The sequence below is a fragment of the Symphalangus syndactylus genome, chromosome 10 (assembly GCF_028878055.3).
Source record: "Symphalangus syndactylus isolate Jambi chromosome 10, NHGRI_mSymSyn1-v2.1_pri, whole genome shotgun sequence".
Classification (NCBI taxonomy): domain Eukaryota; kingdom Metazoa; phylum Chordata; class Mammalia; order Primates; family Hylobatidae; genus Symphalangus; species Symphalangus syndactylus.
The window spans coordinates 89,233,738-89,250,317 of NC_072432.2; the positions used below are offsets into that span (position 1 = coordinate 89,233,738).

The following is a 16,580-nucleotide window of genomic DNA, read 5'->3' on the forward strand; positions in this document are numbered from 1 at the left end:
TTTAAATTTGTTAAATGTATATACACTCAAGGGAGGTAAATCAATCACCTAGGAAAGTAAACCAAGAGACTGGCAGTAAACACATGCTTGAAGAGCTTATGAATGCCCACTCCTGGCATGGTGAATTGCACACAGCTTTTGAAAGCTGGGCAAGAGCATAGTAGTAATAGTGATGAGAAAGACATTTAGTAAGTGATATAAACCATTTTAGGTTGGGTAAACACAAAGATAAGGCTCAGCCCCGGAGCTCTTAGCCCTTTTCAGGCACCACATCATGGAGGGCATAGATATGGTATCACAGAGATGATACTTTCTTTGAAGTTACATCTGTTAGTATGTAATCACATGCACTGATTTTCAAATGGGACAGTAGATGCCTGTGACCTTCCATCCTGGGAATCACTAGTCTAGATTATAGAAAAAGAAGCTCAAAGAACTGAAAAATGGGAGTGCTCATATAAGCTCTGTCTTGTGTGAAGAGGGATGTGGCTGCCACCTGAATTTCTCTGGTCCCTAAAATGTATCCTGAGACAGGTTAATTCCAATTATTAAATGTAGACAATTAACCGCCCCTGTTCTGACTTCCAGGTTCACTAGGCAGTTTCCATTACAACCTGGCTTCGCATGCAGAAGTGCCTGCAGGAAAACCATGTGCGAGTCTAGCTAGAATATGCTGGCCCCACAAGAACATGAGCTCCACAAGGAGTTTTATTTTGTTTTCTGATGCACCCCAAGCATCTGGAACATTGCCAGACACATAAAAGGTACTCAAAAAATATTTGTCTGACTGAAAGACTGAATAATATGAGCAACCTGACTCCTGTGAAAGGACAGTCTTCATTTTTAATTAGTAACTGAGCATAATTGGAGTTTACTCTTGAAATTAAATTTGAATTTACAAAGCTCAAACCATGGCAAATTCACCAGAGTGAATTTTTGTGAGGCCTCTTACCCTTTCTTTTTTGGTTTTGTCGTTCGTGTGTGTGTGTGTGTTTGTGTGTGTGTGTGTGTGTGTCTGAGACAGGGTCTTGCTCTGTCCCCTAGGCTGGAATGCAGTGGCACGATCATAGCTCACTGCAGCCTTGAACTCCTGGGCTCAAGGGATCTTCCTGCCTCAGCCTTTCGAGTAGCTGGGACCACAGCCATGCACCACCATGCCTGGCTAACTTTTTCAATTTTTTTTGGTAGAGATGGGATCTTGCTACATTGCCTAGGCCGGTCTCAAACTCCTGGCCTCAGCAATCCTTCCGCCTCAACCTCCAAAGGTGTTGGGATTACAGGCATGAGCTACCATGCCCAGCTCATCTTACCCTTTTTAAAAATCTAACAGGGCCAGGTGCGGTGGCTCACGCTTGTAATCCCAGCACTTTGGGAGGCCGAGGCGGGCGGATCACGAGGTCAGGAGATTGAGACCACGTTGAAACTCTGTCTCTACTAAAAATACAAAAAAATTAGCCAGGCGTGGTGGCGGGCGCCTGTAGTCCCAGCTACTCGGAGAGGCTGAGGCAGGAGAATGGTGTGAACCCGGGAGGCGGGGCTTGCAGTGAGCCAAGATTGCACCACTGCACTCCAGCCTGGGCGACAGAGCGAGACTCTGTCTCAAAAAAAATAATAAATAAATAAATAAAAATAAAAATCTAACAGATACACAACAGCACTTCCTATGTGCCAGATGCTCTTTCTAAGCACTTTATAAAACATTAACTCAATTAGTGCTCACAACAATCCTATGACATAGGTACAATTACTACTCACATTTTAAAGATAAGGAAATTGGGGCACAGAGAGGTTAACCAACTCACCCAAGGTCAGCTAGTGACTGGCAGAGTCAGAATTTGAATTTAGGCAAGTCTAGCTCCAGAGTACACACTCTCAACCACATGTTATGTATGTCCCATCAACCAGCGGATCTACCCTCGTAACATCCTGACTTCACCAAACATTTTCCCTGTGAAATGTTAATATCATGTACCTCAAATGTATTTTTTGTCACACCAGCAAGCCCAAAGTACATCATGCCTCCAGTTCTGGAGCTAACACAGATTTCTCCAATTTCATCTGTTTTGCAGAGCTGGGGAGGTCCATCTGGTTTCACAATGCACATCATCCCTAACGTACAGAAAATACAGGTTAAAGGACAAAGATTCTAGAAAGCCTTTGTAAAATAACAGCTTCATCCTGTGAACCCAAGGAAGTCCTGCCTTTACTGAGTGGCATTAAGTAAAAATACCAAACAGGAATGCTAAACATAAACCTGAAACTACATAGGTATATTTGAAATGTAAAGCTTGTAGAGACAGTGACATATTAAAGATGAATGCAAAGCCCAAATAAACAGGTTAGATGAATGAGGTGTTACCCTCAGGCAGGTCAAACTCAAACACTCATGGAAGCAGTATGCTCTAATTTTCTGCCAGTCCCAATGGCTTGGCAATTACAGTGAAAACCAGGTAACTTTAACATCCCTCAGTATTTGGCCTTCTAGGTAAAGAAATAGACCTGAAGCATTCACAACTGGTAAGTCATACAATACTGCTGGAAGGTCAGCATAATTATAATGACTTAACTATTAGAGAGGCTCTGAGAAATTAAATGAGTTAAGTACTGAATTAAGGGTTCCTGGTTTGGGATTCTGTATTTTATCAGGCTCTATTATCTCTGAGGACAAATCTTTATGAAAAACCAAATGGTGCTCCTCGCTACTCACCACCAGGCATTACATGCCCCACATCCTGGACCGTCAGTGCTGAATTTTTATCTTCAGTATTGACCCGTATTACCCCATAGCTCAATCCATTCATTGAGAGAATGGCTCTTCCTGGCAAAGGGGCTCCTGGAACTCCAGGCCTGAAAAGAAGAACCCATCAAGTTTGGTGAATGAAATAACATCAAGGGAAAAATACGAATACATAGGAAGACAAATTTCCTCTGGCTACAATCCCAAAAAATTTCTCCATTTTCTCTCCCAAAAATATGCCGAATTAGAGCTGGGTGTGGTGTCTCACACCTGTGATCCCAGCAACTGCTGTGGCAGGAGGATTGCTTGAGGCCAGAAGTTCAAGACCAGCCTGGGCAACACAGTGGGACCCCATCTCTACAAAAAATACAAAAATTAGCTGGGTATGATGGCACACGCCTGTAGTCCCAGCTACTTGGGAGGCTAAGGTGGGAGAACCATCTGGGCCTGGGAGGTTGAGGCTACAATGAGCTATGATCGTGTCACTGTGCTCCAGCTTGGATAACAGAGCAAGACCCCATCTCTAAAAAATTAAATTTAAAAAAAATGTAGTGTAGTAAACACATAAACCAGCAACATGGTCATTTATTATCATCATCAAGTATTGCATACTGGGCCCGGCTTGGTGGCTCATGCTTGCAATCCCAGCACTTTGGGATGCCAAGGAAGGTGGACTGCTCAAAGCCAATAATTTGAGACCAGCCTGGGCAACATAACAAGAACCTATCTCTACAAAAAAATTTAAAAATTAGCCAGGTGTGGTGGTACACGCCTGTAGTCCTAGCTACTCAGGAAGTTGAGGCGGGAGGACTGTTTGAGCCCAGGAGGTTGAGGCTGCAGTGAGCCATAATCATGCCACTGGGTGACAAAGAGAGATCCTATCTTAAAAAAAAAAAAAAAAAAAACTATATCTATATACACACACAAACACATTCACTGATACATACATACATAATGCTCTTGAATATACTATAGATACACTATCCATACTCAAGCTACAATCAAGAACAGTCTATTTCTAATCTACTGTGCTATGGATTCCAAAGAGCAAAATGGCACAGAAAAAGAGCTAATTCACAAATACGAAATGATATCAATTAAATTTTTCAGTTTACTGCATACACTTTTAGCAAGAGCGGGAAAAATGAGATGTTTGAAACTACTTAGAAAATTAGTTAACACCCCTTTGTCATCACCTGGTAAACACTGCACATTTCATCCAAGTTGTAACATACATCAAGAGCATCTGACATCCTGAACAGTACCTGCGGATTGCTACAGTCATGGCTTCAGCAGACGTGGCGCACGGACAGATGGCCTCAGGCTTCAGTCCATGGCTTTGGAACAGACTCAGGAAGGCATCACAGGATGACACGGACCCTAAGGAGTTGGAACAGATCAACCTGAAGCTGAAATTGTGATTTTCATTACTGCAGGAAAATGGTAAAGAATAGAAAGCTGACATACTTATTTCTCATGAGAACTCATATTGTATATTGTTAATTCCACACAAATATCTTACTGTCCCTGTGAGATGGTTTGATATATTTCAAGGAAAAATTAATGCTAATCCAGCCCATAAAAGGTCACTAACACTATTTAAAGTTACACCTTGGAATAAGGCTGCTCCTATGAAACTGACAAATCAGTATCAGAGATAACACTACAGGCAATACACAGCCAGCTTATAATTCAGCAACTCTTCCTGAGGAACTGTCATAGCCAGTGCAGTTTAATATTGGCTTAGCTCCACCTTCTATATGATATTAAGGTCAAGCCCATGTCTGTGTTTTAAACTATGATGATCAATGTGACTACTAACAAAAGTCCATTTATGACAAACAGCGTAGTGCTCTACCTGATTCTACTGTGTGAAGGACCAGGATTTGGGGGCTTGTGGGGAAAAGCAGGTAACACAGGAATGCCCAGTTACATGATAGAAAGCGGTTATACGTGAATGAGCAAAAAAGAATGACTTTAAAAGCTTATAGACCCATCAAAAGACGAATGAGTAAATACAGTGTGGTATAACTATACGATGGACGATTTCTTGGTAGTAACAAGGAATGCAGAAGTACTGACAGATACTACAACATGGATGAACGTTGAAAACATGCTAAGAAAAAGAAGCCCATCACAAAGACCCCATACTGTATGACTGCATTTATAAGAAATGTTCAGAATAGGCAAATCTAGGGAGACAGGCAATAGATTAGCAGTCGTCTAGGGCTGGGGCGGGGGAAAAATGGGGAGTGACTGATAATGGGTATGTGGTTCCTTTTTGGGTGATGAAAATGTTCTAAACTTAGATTGTAATGATGGTTGCACAACTCGTGAATATACCAAAACCACTGAATTACACACCTTAAATGAGTGAGTTTTTCAGTATGTGAATTATATCTTAGTACAGGGCAAAAAACCCTAATCTATCAAAACACAGGATATTCCCAGATCCACAATGCAGAAATACTCACAGGGGTTAGCTCCATCCGTCACAATTAACATTCGGAGGGAACTCAAGCTCACGTCTCTTTGGTCCCGATGTGCCATCATAGCCCAGTGCAAGTCCCGACATTTCACTAAAGCTACCTTGGCTATAAATTCAAAAGGGATGAAGTTAACATACACAATAAATTTGGGACATATGTAATATACCATAATGAAGACATTTTTACTTATTTGGGGAATCATGATATTGCTTGGAGAAAATAAAAACGGTCTCAAAGAGATTGTGCCAATAGCTCAGAGGCAGAAATTATCACATTTAGACAACTGACTGGACCTACAATTGTTTGTTCACTGAGACCCTCTCGGCAGGTCACAGTATCCCAGCCAAGGAAATTGTGAATACCAAGACACTCAAATCTAATTCAAGGCTCGCATTTGGAAAAAATTCATCTCAATGCTTAAGAGAGGACATCAGTGAGATGAACAGGCAAGGTACCTAATTGTGTAGTAACTAAACTCTACAATTTGTTAAGGGATGGGGCATAGAAATGTTTCTAACAAGGGCAATTTGAAAATCTCTGAAATCCCTGAAATCTTAATTCAAACAGTCACATAATTAAAGTTCAGATTCTGCGGGTGACTACCTTTGTGAGCATGTACTCTTTGGACCCAAGAGAGAGGACAGGTTTTCATAACAGAGTAGGGTACGCTAATTGTGTGCATCTTATTCATTACATTCTGAAAAACAAAGAAGAAAAGTAATCAATACAAAATACATACTTAGTATTTTTAAATTGAGCTGATATTTTGTTAGCAATTTTAATTATACAAGTAATACTCAAATACACACTCTTTGAAAGCAATCTGAAATATTAAATATAAGATTGAAGTTCCTTTAATATCTACCCTCAAACCTGGTTCCCTCCTCTCCTCGCCAGAGATAATCAGTTACAAGTTTGACAGATATCCTTCCAATCTTTTTTCAATGCATTTTCACAGATATTTGTTCCCATAGAAATATATAAGTATTTTTAAGATAAAAGACATCATATTATACATATATCTGTAACTTGTTTTTTTCATTTAAATTGTTTTAGAGCTAAATCTATGCATATCAGTACAAGAGATCTACATAATTCTTTTTGAACTGCGGCATAGTATTCCATTGTTTGGCTATATCACAATTATTTAGGCATTTCCCTATTAATGACGATTTTTTGCTACTACAAAAAATGTTTCAAGGAGCACATTCCTACTTCCTTCCCTGGGCTTGTGCAAGTATTTCCCTATACAGATATGTAGTACTGCTGTCATATGGGATATGCTTTTTAAAAAAAAAAAAGAGACAGGGGTTTCACTATGTTGCCCAGGCTGGCCTCCAATTCCTGAACTCAAGTGATTCTCTTGCCTCAGCCTCCAGGGTAGCTGGGACTGGTGTATGTATGTATGTATGTATGTATGTATGTATGTATGTATGTATTTATTTATCTGAGACAGTCTTCCTCTGTTGCCCAGGCTAGAGTACAGTGGTATGATCTCGGCTCACTGCAACCTCTGCCTCCTGGATTCAAACAATTCTCCTGCACAGCCTCCCGAGTAGCAGGGATTACAGGTGTGCGCTACCATGTCCAGCTAATTTTTGTATTGTTAGTACAGTTGGGATTTCACCATGTTGGCCAAGCTGGTCTTGAACTCCTGGCCTCAGGTAATTTGCCTGCCTTGGCCTCTCAAAGTGCTGGGATTACAGGCCTGAGTCATAGTGCCCGGCTGTGGTATAGGCTTTTAAAATGTTAACAGACACTGCTAAACTGCCCTCCAACCCACTTAATGCTTTTTTTTTTTTTTTTTTTTTTTTGAGACGGAGTCTCGCTCTGTCACCCTGGCTGGAGTGCAGTGGCGCGATCTTGGCTCACTGCAAGCTCCGCCTCCCGGGGTCACGCCATTCTCCTGTCTCAGCCTCTCCAAGTAGCTGGGACTACAGGCGCCCGCCACCACGCCCGGCTAATTTTTTTGTATTTTTAGTAGAGACGGGGTTTCACTGTGGTCTCGATCTCCTGACCTCGTGATCCGCCCGCCTCGGCCTCCCAAAGTGCTGGGATTACAAGCGTGAGCCACCGCGCCCAGCCACTTAATATTTTTATCATGTTCGTACTTGCCACATGCCACAAAGAGGCTAGCTGGGCATCACAAAGCAAGAAATCAAACTGTCCCTGTTTCTTACAGGAGGTCCTGCCTACACCTGTTAATTTTTTTTTTGTTAGATAAAGCTGCAGGTGTTGAGGAGTCATGCGATTTAGGGTCTCTCCTGCCACTCTAATCAAGCATACCCAAGACACCCTGTCCCCAAAGAGACCCAGCCTGGTAGAATAACCAAGCCTTCATATTGAGATTAGCCATTTTGCTCACTCTCTAATTTGCCCAAAGAAACCAAGATACTACTGCAAGATACTGTTTCCTTTTCAGGAAAAGGCTGGTGTTTATAACTCAATTCTTCACACATGTCCCTATCTTGCCCTTGGTATCACAGAGAAGAGATTCTTCTTACCTCCTCAAAAGGCTTTTTAACTTCTGATAAAGAAGAAAATGGGAAAGGTTTCAGAAAAGAGCTAGAAAGTAAATTTACTGAAGATTTCGAGGGTTCTGGGTGAAAAGGGATCCACCTCCTCTTCCCTCATGATTCATTTCCCATGCTTTCCCAGCTCCTGCAGTACCAAGAAAGTGGGACTAGAGGCTCTCTGACATCCTTTACAATTCAGGTAACCCTATATTTTTTTTCTCTCTCCACCTACATGGCATGTTACATACAGTAGTTTTGCCACTTGAAATGTCCCTTCTCTCTACCTCTATATCCCCTTACAAAAATTTCTGTATGTCTAAAGCTTACCTATTTTTCAAAGTCCAATTCAGATGTCACTTCTTCCATAGAAACTGCCTTGAAGCCCAGACCTGGAAGGAAGTCACCTTTTTCTAACTCCCAGAGTATGCTACCTGTTCCTCTCTGATGGGAAGAATCCCCATTTACCTGTTACTCTTCTTCAGTTGCAGCATGCAGCTTATGCATGGCAGTCATTCAAAACATTCTGTCCAGTGGAAAGGTTATATAGCCTCTGGAAAATATTACTGACCTTTTGGGGATTTAAATTTCAAACAAGCACTGAGAGATGCTCCAGTTACACAGCATGCTGGCCTTATCTCAAGCACAATTTATACTAAGGGTCTTAAATCTGAGTAGCTTACCGCAAACATGCCGTGCCACAGCCCAGCATCCTTCTTAAAGTCTAAGACATTTACTATTGTTTCCCCTAAAATAGAAAAAATAGGAAGACAAAGAAATCATCTTTAGTATTAAGTAGCAAAAAATCATGTCACTTGCCTCTCATAAACAACTAATTTGATGTTTGTTTGTTTTTTCTTTTAGATGGAGTCTTGCCTCTGTCACCCAGGCTGGAGTGCAGTGACACAATCTCAGCTCACTGCAACCTCTGTCTCCCAGGTTCGATCAATTCTCCTGCCTCAGACTCCCAAATAGCTGGGATTACAGGCGTACACCACCATGCATGGCTAATTTTGTATTTTTAGTAGAGAGGGAGTTTCACCATGTTGGCCAGGCTGGTCTTGAACTCCTGACCTCAAGTGATCTTCCTGCCTCAGCCTCCCAATGTGCTGGGATTACAGGCATGAGCCACAGCGTCCAGCCTGATTTGATGTTTTAAGAGAAATGACTAAAAGTTCTCAGGGGCTTTTGAGGGTCTCCTCAAAACGGGTAGAGGACTGCTCATAGGGTAATGTGGTTACAACAGAGCCAAGGTGTTAGAAACTTCTTGTGACTTAGGCATTTCTTCCAAGAGGTATTTTTTTCCTAATTATGCAGAGAATACATGCTTATTTTAGAAACTCTGGAAGTTTGACAAATATATTTTAAATTTCCTAAAAGATACTTCCTAAAAAAAAAAAGTTGGTGTGTTTATGTATATATCTCTAAACATTCTATCTATACAAACACATACATATACTTCTAGGCATATTTACATCTAGATAGATATCTAATGTGACAAACTGGTATACAAAGCTTGGTACCTGGCCGGGTGCGGTGGCTCACGCCTGTAATCCCAGCACTTTGGGAGGCAGAGGTGGGCAGATCACGAGGTCAGGAGATCGAGACCATCCTGGCTAACACAGTGAAACCCCGTCTCTACTAAAAATACAAAAAATTAGCCAGGCGTGATGGTGGGCACCTGTAGTCCCAGCTACTCGGGAGGCTGAGGCAGGAGAACAGCGTGAACCCAGAAGGCAGAGCTTGTAGTGAGCCGAGATTGCGCCACTGCTCTCCAGCCTGGGCGACAGAGCGAGACTCCGTCTCAAAAAAAAAAAAAAAAGCTTGGTATCTAACTTGTTCCTACTTAATGATATATTGAAACAATTTCTTCATATCTTTAATATTCAAAAATAAAAATTTTAATGTCCCAGTCATTATATGAATGTATTATAATCTTTTTTTTTTTTTTTTTTTGAGACAGAGTCTTGCTCTGTCACCCAGGCTAGAGTGCAGTGGCATGATCTTGGCTCACTGCAACCTCTGCCTCCAGGGTGCAAGTGATTCTCCCGCCTCAGCCTCCCAAGTAGCTGGGACTACAGGCACAAGCCACCACACCTGGCTCATTTTTATTATTTTTAGTAGAGATGGGGTTTCACTGCGTTGGTCAGGCTGGTCTCGAACTCTTGACCTCAGGTGATCCATCTGCCTCGGCCTCCCAAAGTGTTGGGATTACAGGCATGAGCCACAGCACCTGGCTTGAGTGTATTATAACCTAATCAATCCTTATTTAAGGGCATTTTGATTGCTTCCATTATTTATATATATATATAATTTCATGATAGAACATTATTGTCTGGTTAAAAATTTTATCATGACCATTTATTAACTTGTTTCATTTTACAAAGGGAAAACACTAAAAAAATTAATATTGCAAAGAACATTCTGAGGCAAATAGTGGTTTATGCAATTATGTATCAACCTATCTAAAGTTCAAAAATACTGAATACATTTTTGTGTTTTAATTTATGCTTTTTGGTAGCTGAATTTCTTTGACTCCAAATGTATAGCTGGTAGCCCACTATACAGGCAGGGTAAGATGGAGATACCTGACATTCCACAGCTAATAAAAACATGATTTTAATTAGGGTTTTCTACTGCTGTACTCTAGAAATTATGCTTTACATTTTGGTTTGCCCAGAATTTTGGTTCCTTTAAACTACAGCATATTTTTGAGAAAGAAGAAAACAAAAGCAAGCCAAGAATGTGTCTTGGGACATTTCACTCTGAATTCGGTCATTAAATGAGGTCCAATCACTGAGCATTGTGCTCACAGTCACACATCTCTGAAGGTAACAATGAGGGCAGTCATGGGATGAGGTCTGACCTTCAGAATAATTGCAGGCCTGCGACAGAGCTTGGCAGTGAGACAACATTGCAAGCCGGGACACTGTAACTCCCATTACGCTTCCTTCTTTGCTTGTTTTATACTAGAAAACAAAAACAGAAACATAAGAAACACAATAAAATGGGTTATTTCAGATGACAAAACTAGAATCCAAAAACAAAACCCAGAAAAACCGTCATAATGGGCTGAATTTAACATGTTTAATATGAATATTTAAGGCAATGTACTTGGGTCCCAAACTCAAATCACACAAAGATAGGATTAGAGGATGACAAAGCTCAACAAAAATATAAATGAAAAAGACTTCAAAGTTTAATAGTCATCAGTGTAAAGTGGCTGCTCAAAAGCTAAAACAAACAAGTGATTGGAGCTATATGAATAGAAACACAATATCAAATAAATACAAGTCAAGCACAGCACTGCAGAGTGAAAGGTACGTAAGACATGGCTCTGTGCATTAGAAGCACCCAATTTTGTAAGGAAGAACTAGAAACGAATGGCCTATTTGCTCCCCCAAATCATTCAACTATAATTTTGCTTTTACCTTTAATGTTCCATTCAAGTTGCTTTTTACCAGGACTATCAACTTTCCTTTCTTTCTTTCAAAAGATGGAGTCTCACCATGTTGCCCAGGCTGGATTGGAACTCCTGGGCTCAAGCAATCCTCCCAGCTCAGCCTCCGGAGTAGCTGGAACTACAGGTGTATGCCACTGTGCCCAGTTCAACTTTAAAAAAATTTTGGCTGGGTGCGGTGGCTCACGCCTGTAATCCCAGAACTTTGGGAGGCCAAGGTGGGCGGGTCACAAGGTCAGGAGATGGAGACCACCCTAGCTAATGCAGTGAAACGACGTCTCTACTAAAAATACAAAAAATTAGGCAGGCATAGTGGTGGGCACCTGTAGTCCCAGCTACTCAAGAGGCTGAGGCAGGAGAATGGCGTGAACCTGGGAGGCGGAGCTTGCAGTGAGCCGAGATCACACCACTGTACTCCAGCATGGGCGACAGAGTGAGACTCCGTCTCAAAAAAAAAAAAAAAATTAAGTCTTCCCAAGGGCAATAATGAGAAGGGGAGAAAGAGTAGAATAGGAGTTTGATCTGTACCTGACTGTGAACAGTCAACTGAGATAATTCACTACCTTAGGACCAGCCCCAATTTTTTGATGGTTAAACCAAAAGGACATTTTGCATACCTTATCAAACCTTTCTGCAAAATTTGACTACTCTCTTTCTTGACGTTTTCTCCTTCCTTGGCTTTTTTGATACTCCTCTCTTCTAGTCTCTGTCTCTGTGTGTCTGTCTCTCTCCCATTGCTCCTCCATGTTCTCCACCTTATCTCTTTTCACTTTATTCCATTAGGTGACTGCATTCCTAGTAACTCCTAGTTCTCTATCTTCAACCCAGGCCTCTCCTCAAGAGAGATCCAGACTGACAGAGTCAACTAATCCCCTGGAATGTCCAGTAATCCTGTGAAACTCATATATCCATCACTGCCTTCTTTACTCCCGTCCCTGCCCATGGAAACTCTTCCTGTTGTATTTTCTATCTTAGTGAAGGATGCTGCCATCAATCCCAGTTGCCCAAGTGAGAAACCTGAGTCTGTCTTGTCTTCTCCCTCTCCAGCATCAGTAACTAAGCCCTGCCTGCTCTATTTCCTTACTGTCTGAAGCTCCATCTACTTTGCTCTCTGCTCTCTACCATAAGCTTGGGCTCACCTGAATAACTGTAAAGCTGGTCTCCTTTTTTTTTTTCCTTTTTGAGACAGAGTCTCACTCAGGCTGGAATGCAGTGGCATGATCATGGCTCACTGCAGCTTTGAGCTCCCAGGCTCAGCCTCCCAAGTAGCTGGGACTATAGGCATGTGCCACCACACCCGGCTAATTTTTGTATTTTTTGTAGAGACAGAGTTTCGCCATGTTGCCCAGGCTCGTCTCGAACTCCTGAGCTCAAGTGATCTGCCTGCCTCAGCCTCCCAAAGTGTTAGGATAATAAGGGTGAGCCACAGCGCCCAGCCCTTACTTCCTTTCTTAACCCAACCAGTCCAGATATATCTTCTTATAATAAATTCATTCTTGTCACTCTCCAGCTGACAACCCTTTAATAACTCCCTATTACCCAGAGATGCTTTAAACTCACTAGTAGAGTCCTGTGGGTAATAGGAGGATCCCAAGCAAGAACTGCAAGTTAATTCAAAGTAACAGGCACCTAGAAAGACAGAGGGTAAAAGTTCTAATAAGGCCAGAGAGCTAAGCAAGAGCCACACAATGAAGGACGCTCCACCTTTAGGAAGAGCCAATAAAGACAACTGAAGGAATGGCCAATGAGGCAGAGGAACTGAGAGAGGAGTCCACGAAGCCAGGACTGGAGTTTTAAGGAGGACCGAGTGATGAACCATGTCATCATTGAGACATGACATAGATTGAGAGTTGATCACTAAATTTGGTATTTTTAATTGCTTATTTGTATTTTTTTCTTTTTTGAGACAGAATTGTGCTCTGTCATCCAGGCTAGGGTGCAGTGGCATGAACACAGCTCACTGTTGCCTTAACCTCCTGGGCTCAAGTGATCTTCCCACCTTAGACTCCTGAGTAGCTGGGACTATAGGTGCATACCACCTGGCCCAGCTAATTTTTTATTTTTTGTAGAGACAGAGTCTCACTATGTTACTCAGGTTAGTCTTGAACTCCTGAGCTCAAGCAACCCACCTGCCTCAGCTTCCCAAAGTACTGGGATTAAAGGCCTGAGCTATCTTACCTGGCCTATCTGTCTGTCTTTTAAAGATACTTAGATCTGTTCCATCTTTAAAAACAATCATCCTTGCAACCAATAATACCCCCATCACCTCTCAGAGCTACTGGTCACTCTCTTCTTTTTCTTTGCAGTCCTCCTATTTGGCCTTCCAAAGTGCAGGGATTACAGACAGATGTGAACCATTGCATCCAGCCTCTCTAGTGCAGTGGCGTGATCTCGGCTCACTGCAACCTCTGCATCCTGGGTTCAAGTGATCCTCCCGCCTCAACCTCCCAAGCAGCTGGGACTACAGACGTGCTCCATCATGCCCAGCTAATTTTTTTTTATTTTTATTAGAGATGGGGTTTCACTATGTTGGCCAGTCTGGTCTCGAACCCCCGACCTTAGGAGCATCCACCTCAGCCTCCAAAAGTGCCAGGATTACAGGTGTGCACCACTGTGTCCCGCCCCAGCCTATTTTTTTTTTTTTTTAATTTTACTTTAAGTTCTGGGATACATGTGCAGAACGTGCATGTAGGTTACATAGGTATATGTGTGCCCTGGTGATTTGCTGCACCTATCAACTGGTTATCTAGGTTTTAAGCCCCGCATGCATTAGGTATTTGTCCTAATGATCTCCCTCCCCTTGCCCCTCAGCCCTCAACAGGCCCTGGTGTGTGATATTCCCCTCCCTGTGTCCATGTGTTCCTATTGTTCAACTCCCACTTATAAGTGAGAACATGCAGTGTTTGGTTTTCTGTTCCTGTGTTAGTTTGCTGAGAATGATGGCTTCCAGCTTCATCTATGTCCCTGCAAAGGACATGAACTCATTCTCCCAGCCTCTCTTTTCTATATCCAAAATTTTTTGAAGTTCTCTCTACTTATCACCACAGTGTTCAAGGTTAGATGATTTTCCCCCAAATCTTGAAAAAAGTTTTTATTGATTTGCCTGTTCATTAACTTAACAATTGGTGAGCATATGTCTCAGGCAGGATGCAGAGTGGTGAAGGCTACAGCTTTTAGAGTTAGACCTGACTCTGAGTCTAGCTCTGCCATTTTTGAGTCATGTGGCCTTTGGTCAACTACTGAAGTTCTTTTAAGTCTTAGTCTTCTCATCTATAAAGCAAGTTTAATAATAATCCAAACCTCACAGGGTACTTGTGAGGACTAAATGAGAAAATGCACTTAAAGCATTCAGCCTGGTGCCTGGTGTGCACTTGGATTTGCTTAATCCGTCAATGGGATCATGTTGACAATTGCATTCCTATACCAACCTTAATATCAAACCTTCCAGCCATTTGTTTATTCTTGCTCTTTATCTTTCATCTACTAATCTGTTCTTTTAAGCAGAGCTATTTTCCCTCCCCATTTCTCCGTTCTCTTACCCCCAACCTCTCTAAAAAAGCAGCAGAGAAATTTCTCTGCCAGTACATCATTTCCTAAACGTTTGTACTTCCTTAAAGTCTTTTGTAACTTTCTTACGTGAAGAATCCTTTTTTATGCTGTCATTCTCTTGAATGTATATTTATGATCAAATAATTAGGATAGAAGATCCACTACAAGGCATTTTACAAGCCAAAAGATGGAAATCTCACAAAGCAGGAGGATCTTCTAACATTAACGTTGCAAAAATTTGGTTTTACATCTTGAAAGGTGGCAAGCAAAGCCCAAGGAAAAGCCTGAAAGCGTATTTTACATCTTAGGACTTACCTCAATGTACGCCGGTTCTGTCCCAGCAGGTGAGATGTGTGGCTGCCAATCTTTCGGTGGCTTTGAAAGGTACTTGGAATCTGTTACAACCCATTTGAGCCGGGGCCAACCTAAATCAAACCCAAAGTGAAAATTGAATTGCCTAAGCCATCAAGGAAGGAATTCACACTGAACTGGTCATTTTAAATATCAAGAGACCAAATTAAGATCATTTTATAATCAATAAGATACTTAGTTTTTATTAGTTTTTAGTGGCAAATCACCAGACAATTATACCTTCTTTCAAAAGTACAATCGTTCCACATGCTAATTCCAGGCCTTCACATTACCTCAACAACTGGGAGGTCCGTTTGGCAGTGGAAGTCCACTGAGGTTAGTCTATCCTCTGTCTCTACATGTAGCATTTAGCTTTAATGTACAGAGTGGTAGCTTTTTCCAACCATCGGCATAAAGGTTAAGGGTGTGGGCTGTGGAATCAGACAGATTTGGGTTCAAATTGCTGCTCTGCCATTTATTAGCTGTGACTTTGGGCAAGTTAACCTCTCTGTTTCTCAGTTTCCTCACTTGTAAAATGGGAATAATGGTATCTACTTCATAAGAATATGAGAATTAAATAGAACATATATGTAAAGTACCTAGCTATTACTAAATTAAAAAGCTAATTAAAGCACTCAGTTTTAACTTTTAACTGATAATTCAGGTACAATATTACTAACCTTTAAACTGTACAATTTCTCCATTCTGGGTTTTTGGCAGTCCTTTTAGACAAACTTCACTGGTAAGAGCTAAGGCAATACCACAGCTTCCTAGCAAGAAGCCAATCTGCTGACCTCCAGCATCCTGTGGAGAAATGATAATGAACATAGGTAGGGGAGCAAATGTGAGCACACTCATGCCCATATCTGACACTCAGTAATGCTCTGGCATTTTGTTTGATAACAATCATAGAGCCCCACCAAGATCTGGCAATTGTCAAAATCCAATCACAATGTGTTCTTCCAAATAATTTCTACAATACAAACATTTCCTGAGCACAAATCAAGTATTTTATTAACCAGACATTACAAATGATAAATCCTACCAGACAAATGTAACCATTTTATTTAAGAGTCAGCAGTGATCCTCTTTTAGTTTCCAGCAAATTAAATAAATGCTAACATGGTTATCTTCCCCTAGCCTCACCCCAAAATTCGACAGAAAAGCAAGTCAGGTATGAACAAAATAAATAATGTAAATGGATACTAAATGTCCAAGCTGACAATGAAAGTCAATGGATGGATATACCAAATCCGTATACTCCTTTTATTTTTCTGTTTTTAAAGGGGGTAGATTTAAGCCTTACACAACAGCAGCAGCAAAAACAACAAAAGATATAGTCTAAAACATTTCCATTAAAATATCATCTTACAAGTATCATTGTGAAACCACAAATTCTGCCAACTTAATAATTTAACAACAACCATATGATTTCCTGATCAAATGAAGGATACTACATCCCAACGACTACAGATTTGGGG

The 16,580-nt window shown here is 41.3% G+C and overlaps 1 protein-coding gene across 11 annotated transcripts in view; it reads right to left on the minus strand.

The window, feature by feature from the left end:
- DIP2B (disco interacting protein 2 homolog B) overlaps positions 1–16,580 on the minus strand; it is a 265,307-nt gene that overhangs the window by 51,697 nt on the left and 197,030 nt on the right. For all 11 annotated transcript variants that reach the window (XM_063610477.1, XM_055294834.2, XM_063610474.1 and 8 more), the window contains 9 exons: positions 15,780–15,903; positions 15,064–15,173; positions 10,606–10,708; positions 8,423–8,487; positions 5,830–5,923; positions 5,212–5,331; positions 4,003–4,117; positions 2,708–2,847; positions 1,973–2,109 (listed from right to left, as the gene is read on the minus strand). In XM_063610477.1, the coding sequence (XP_063466547.1) occupies positions 1,973–2,109; positions 2,708–2,847; positions 4,003–4,117; positions 5,212–5,331; positions 5,830–5,923; positions 8,423–8,487; positions 10,606–10,708; positions 15,064–15,173; positions 15,780–15,903 (1,008 nt within the window). The remainder of the gene's footprint in view (positions 1–1,972; positions 2,110–2,707; positions 2,848–4,002; positions 4,118–5,211; positions 5,332–5,829; positions 5,924–8,422; positions 8,488–10,605; positions 10,709–15,063; positions 15,174–15,779; positions 15,904–16,580) is intronic.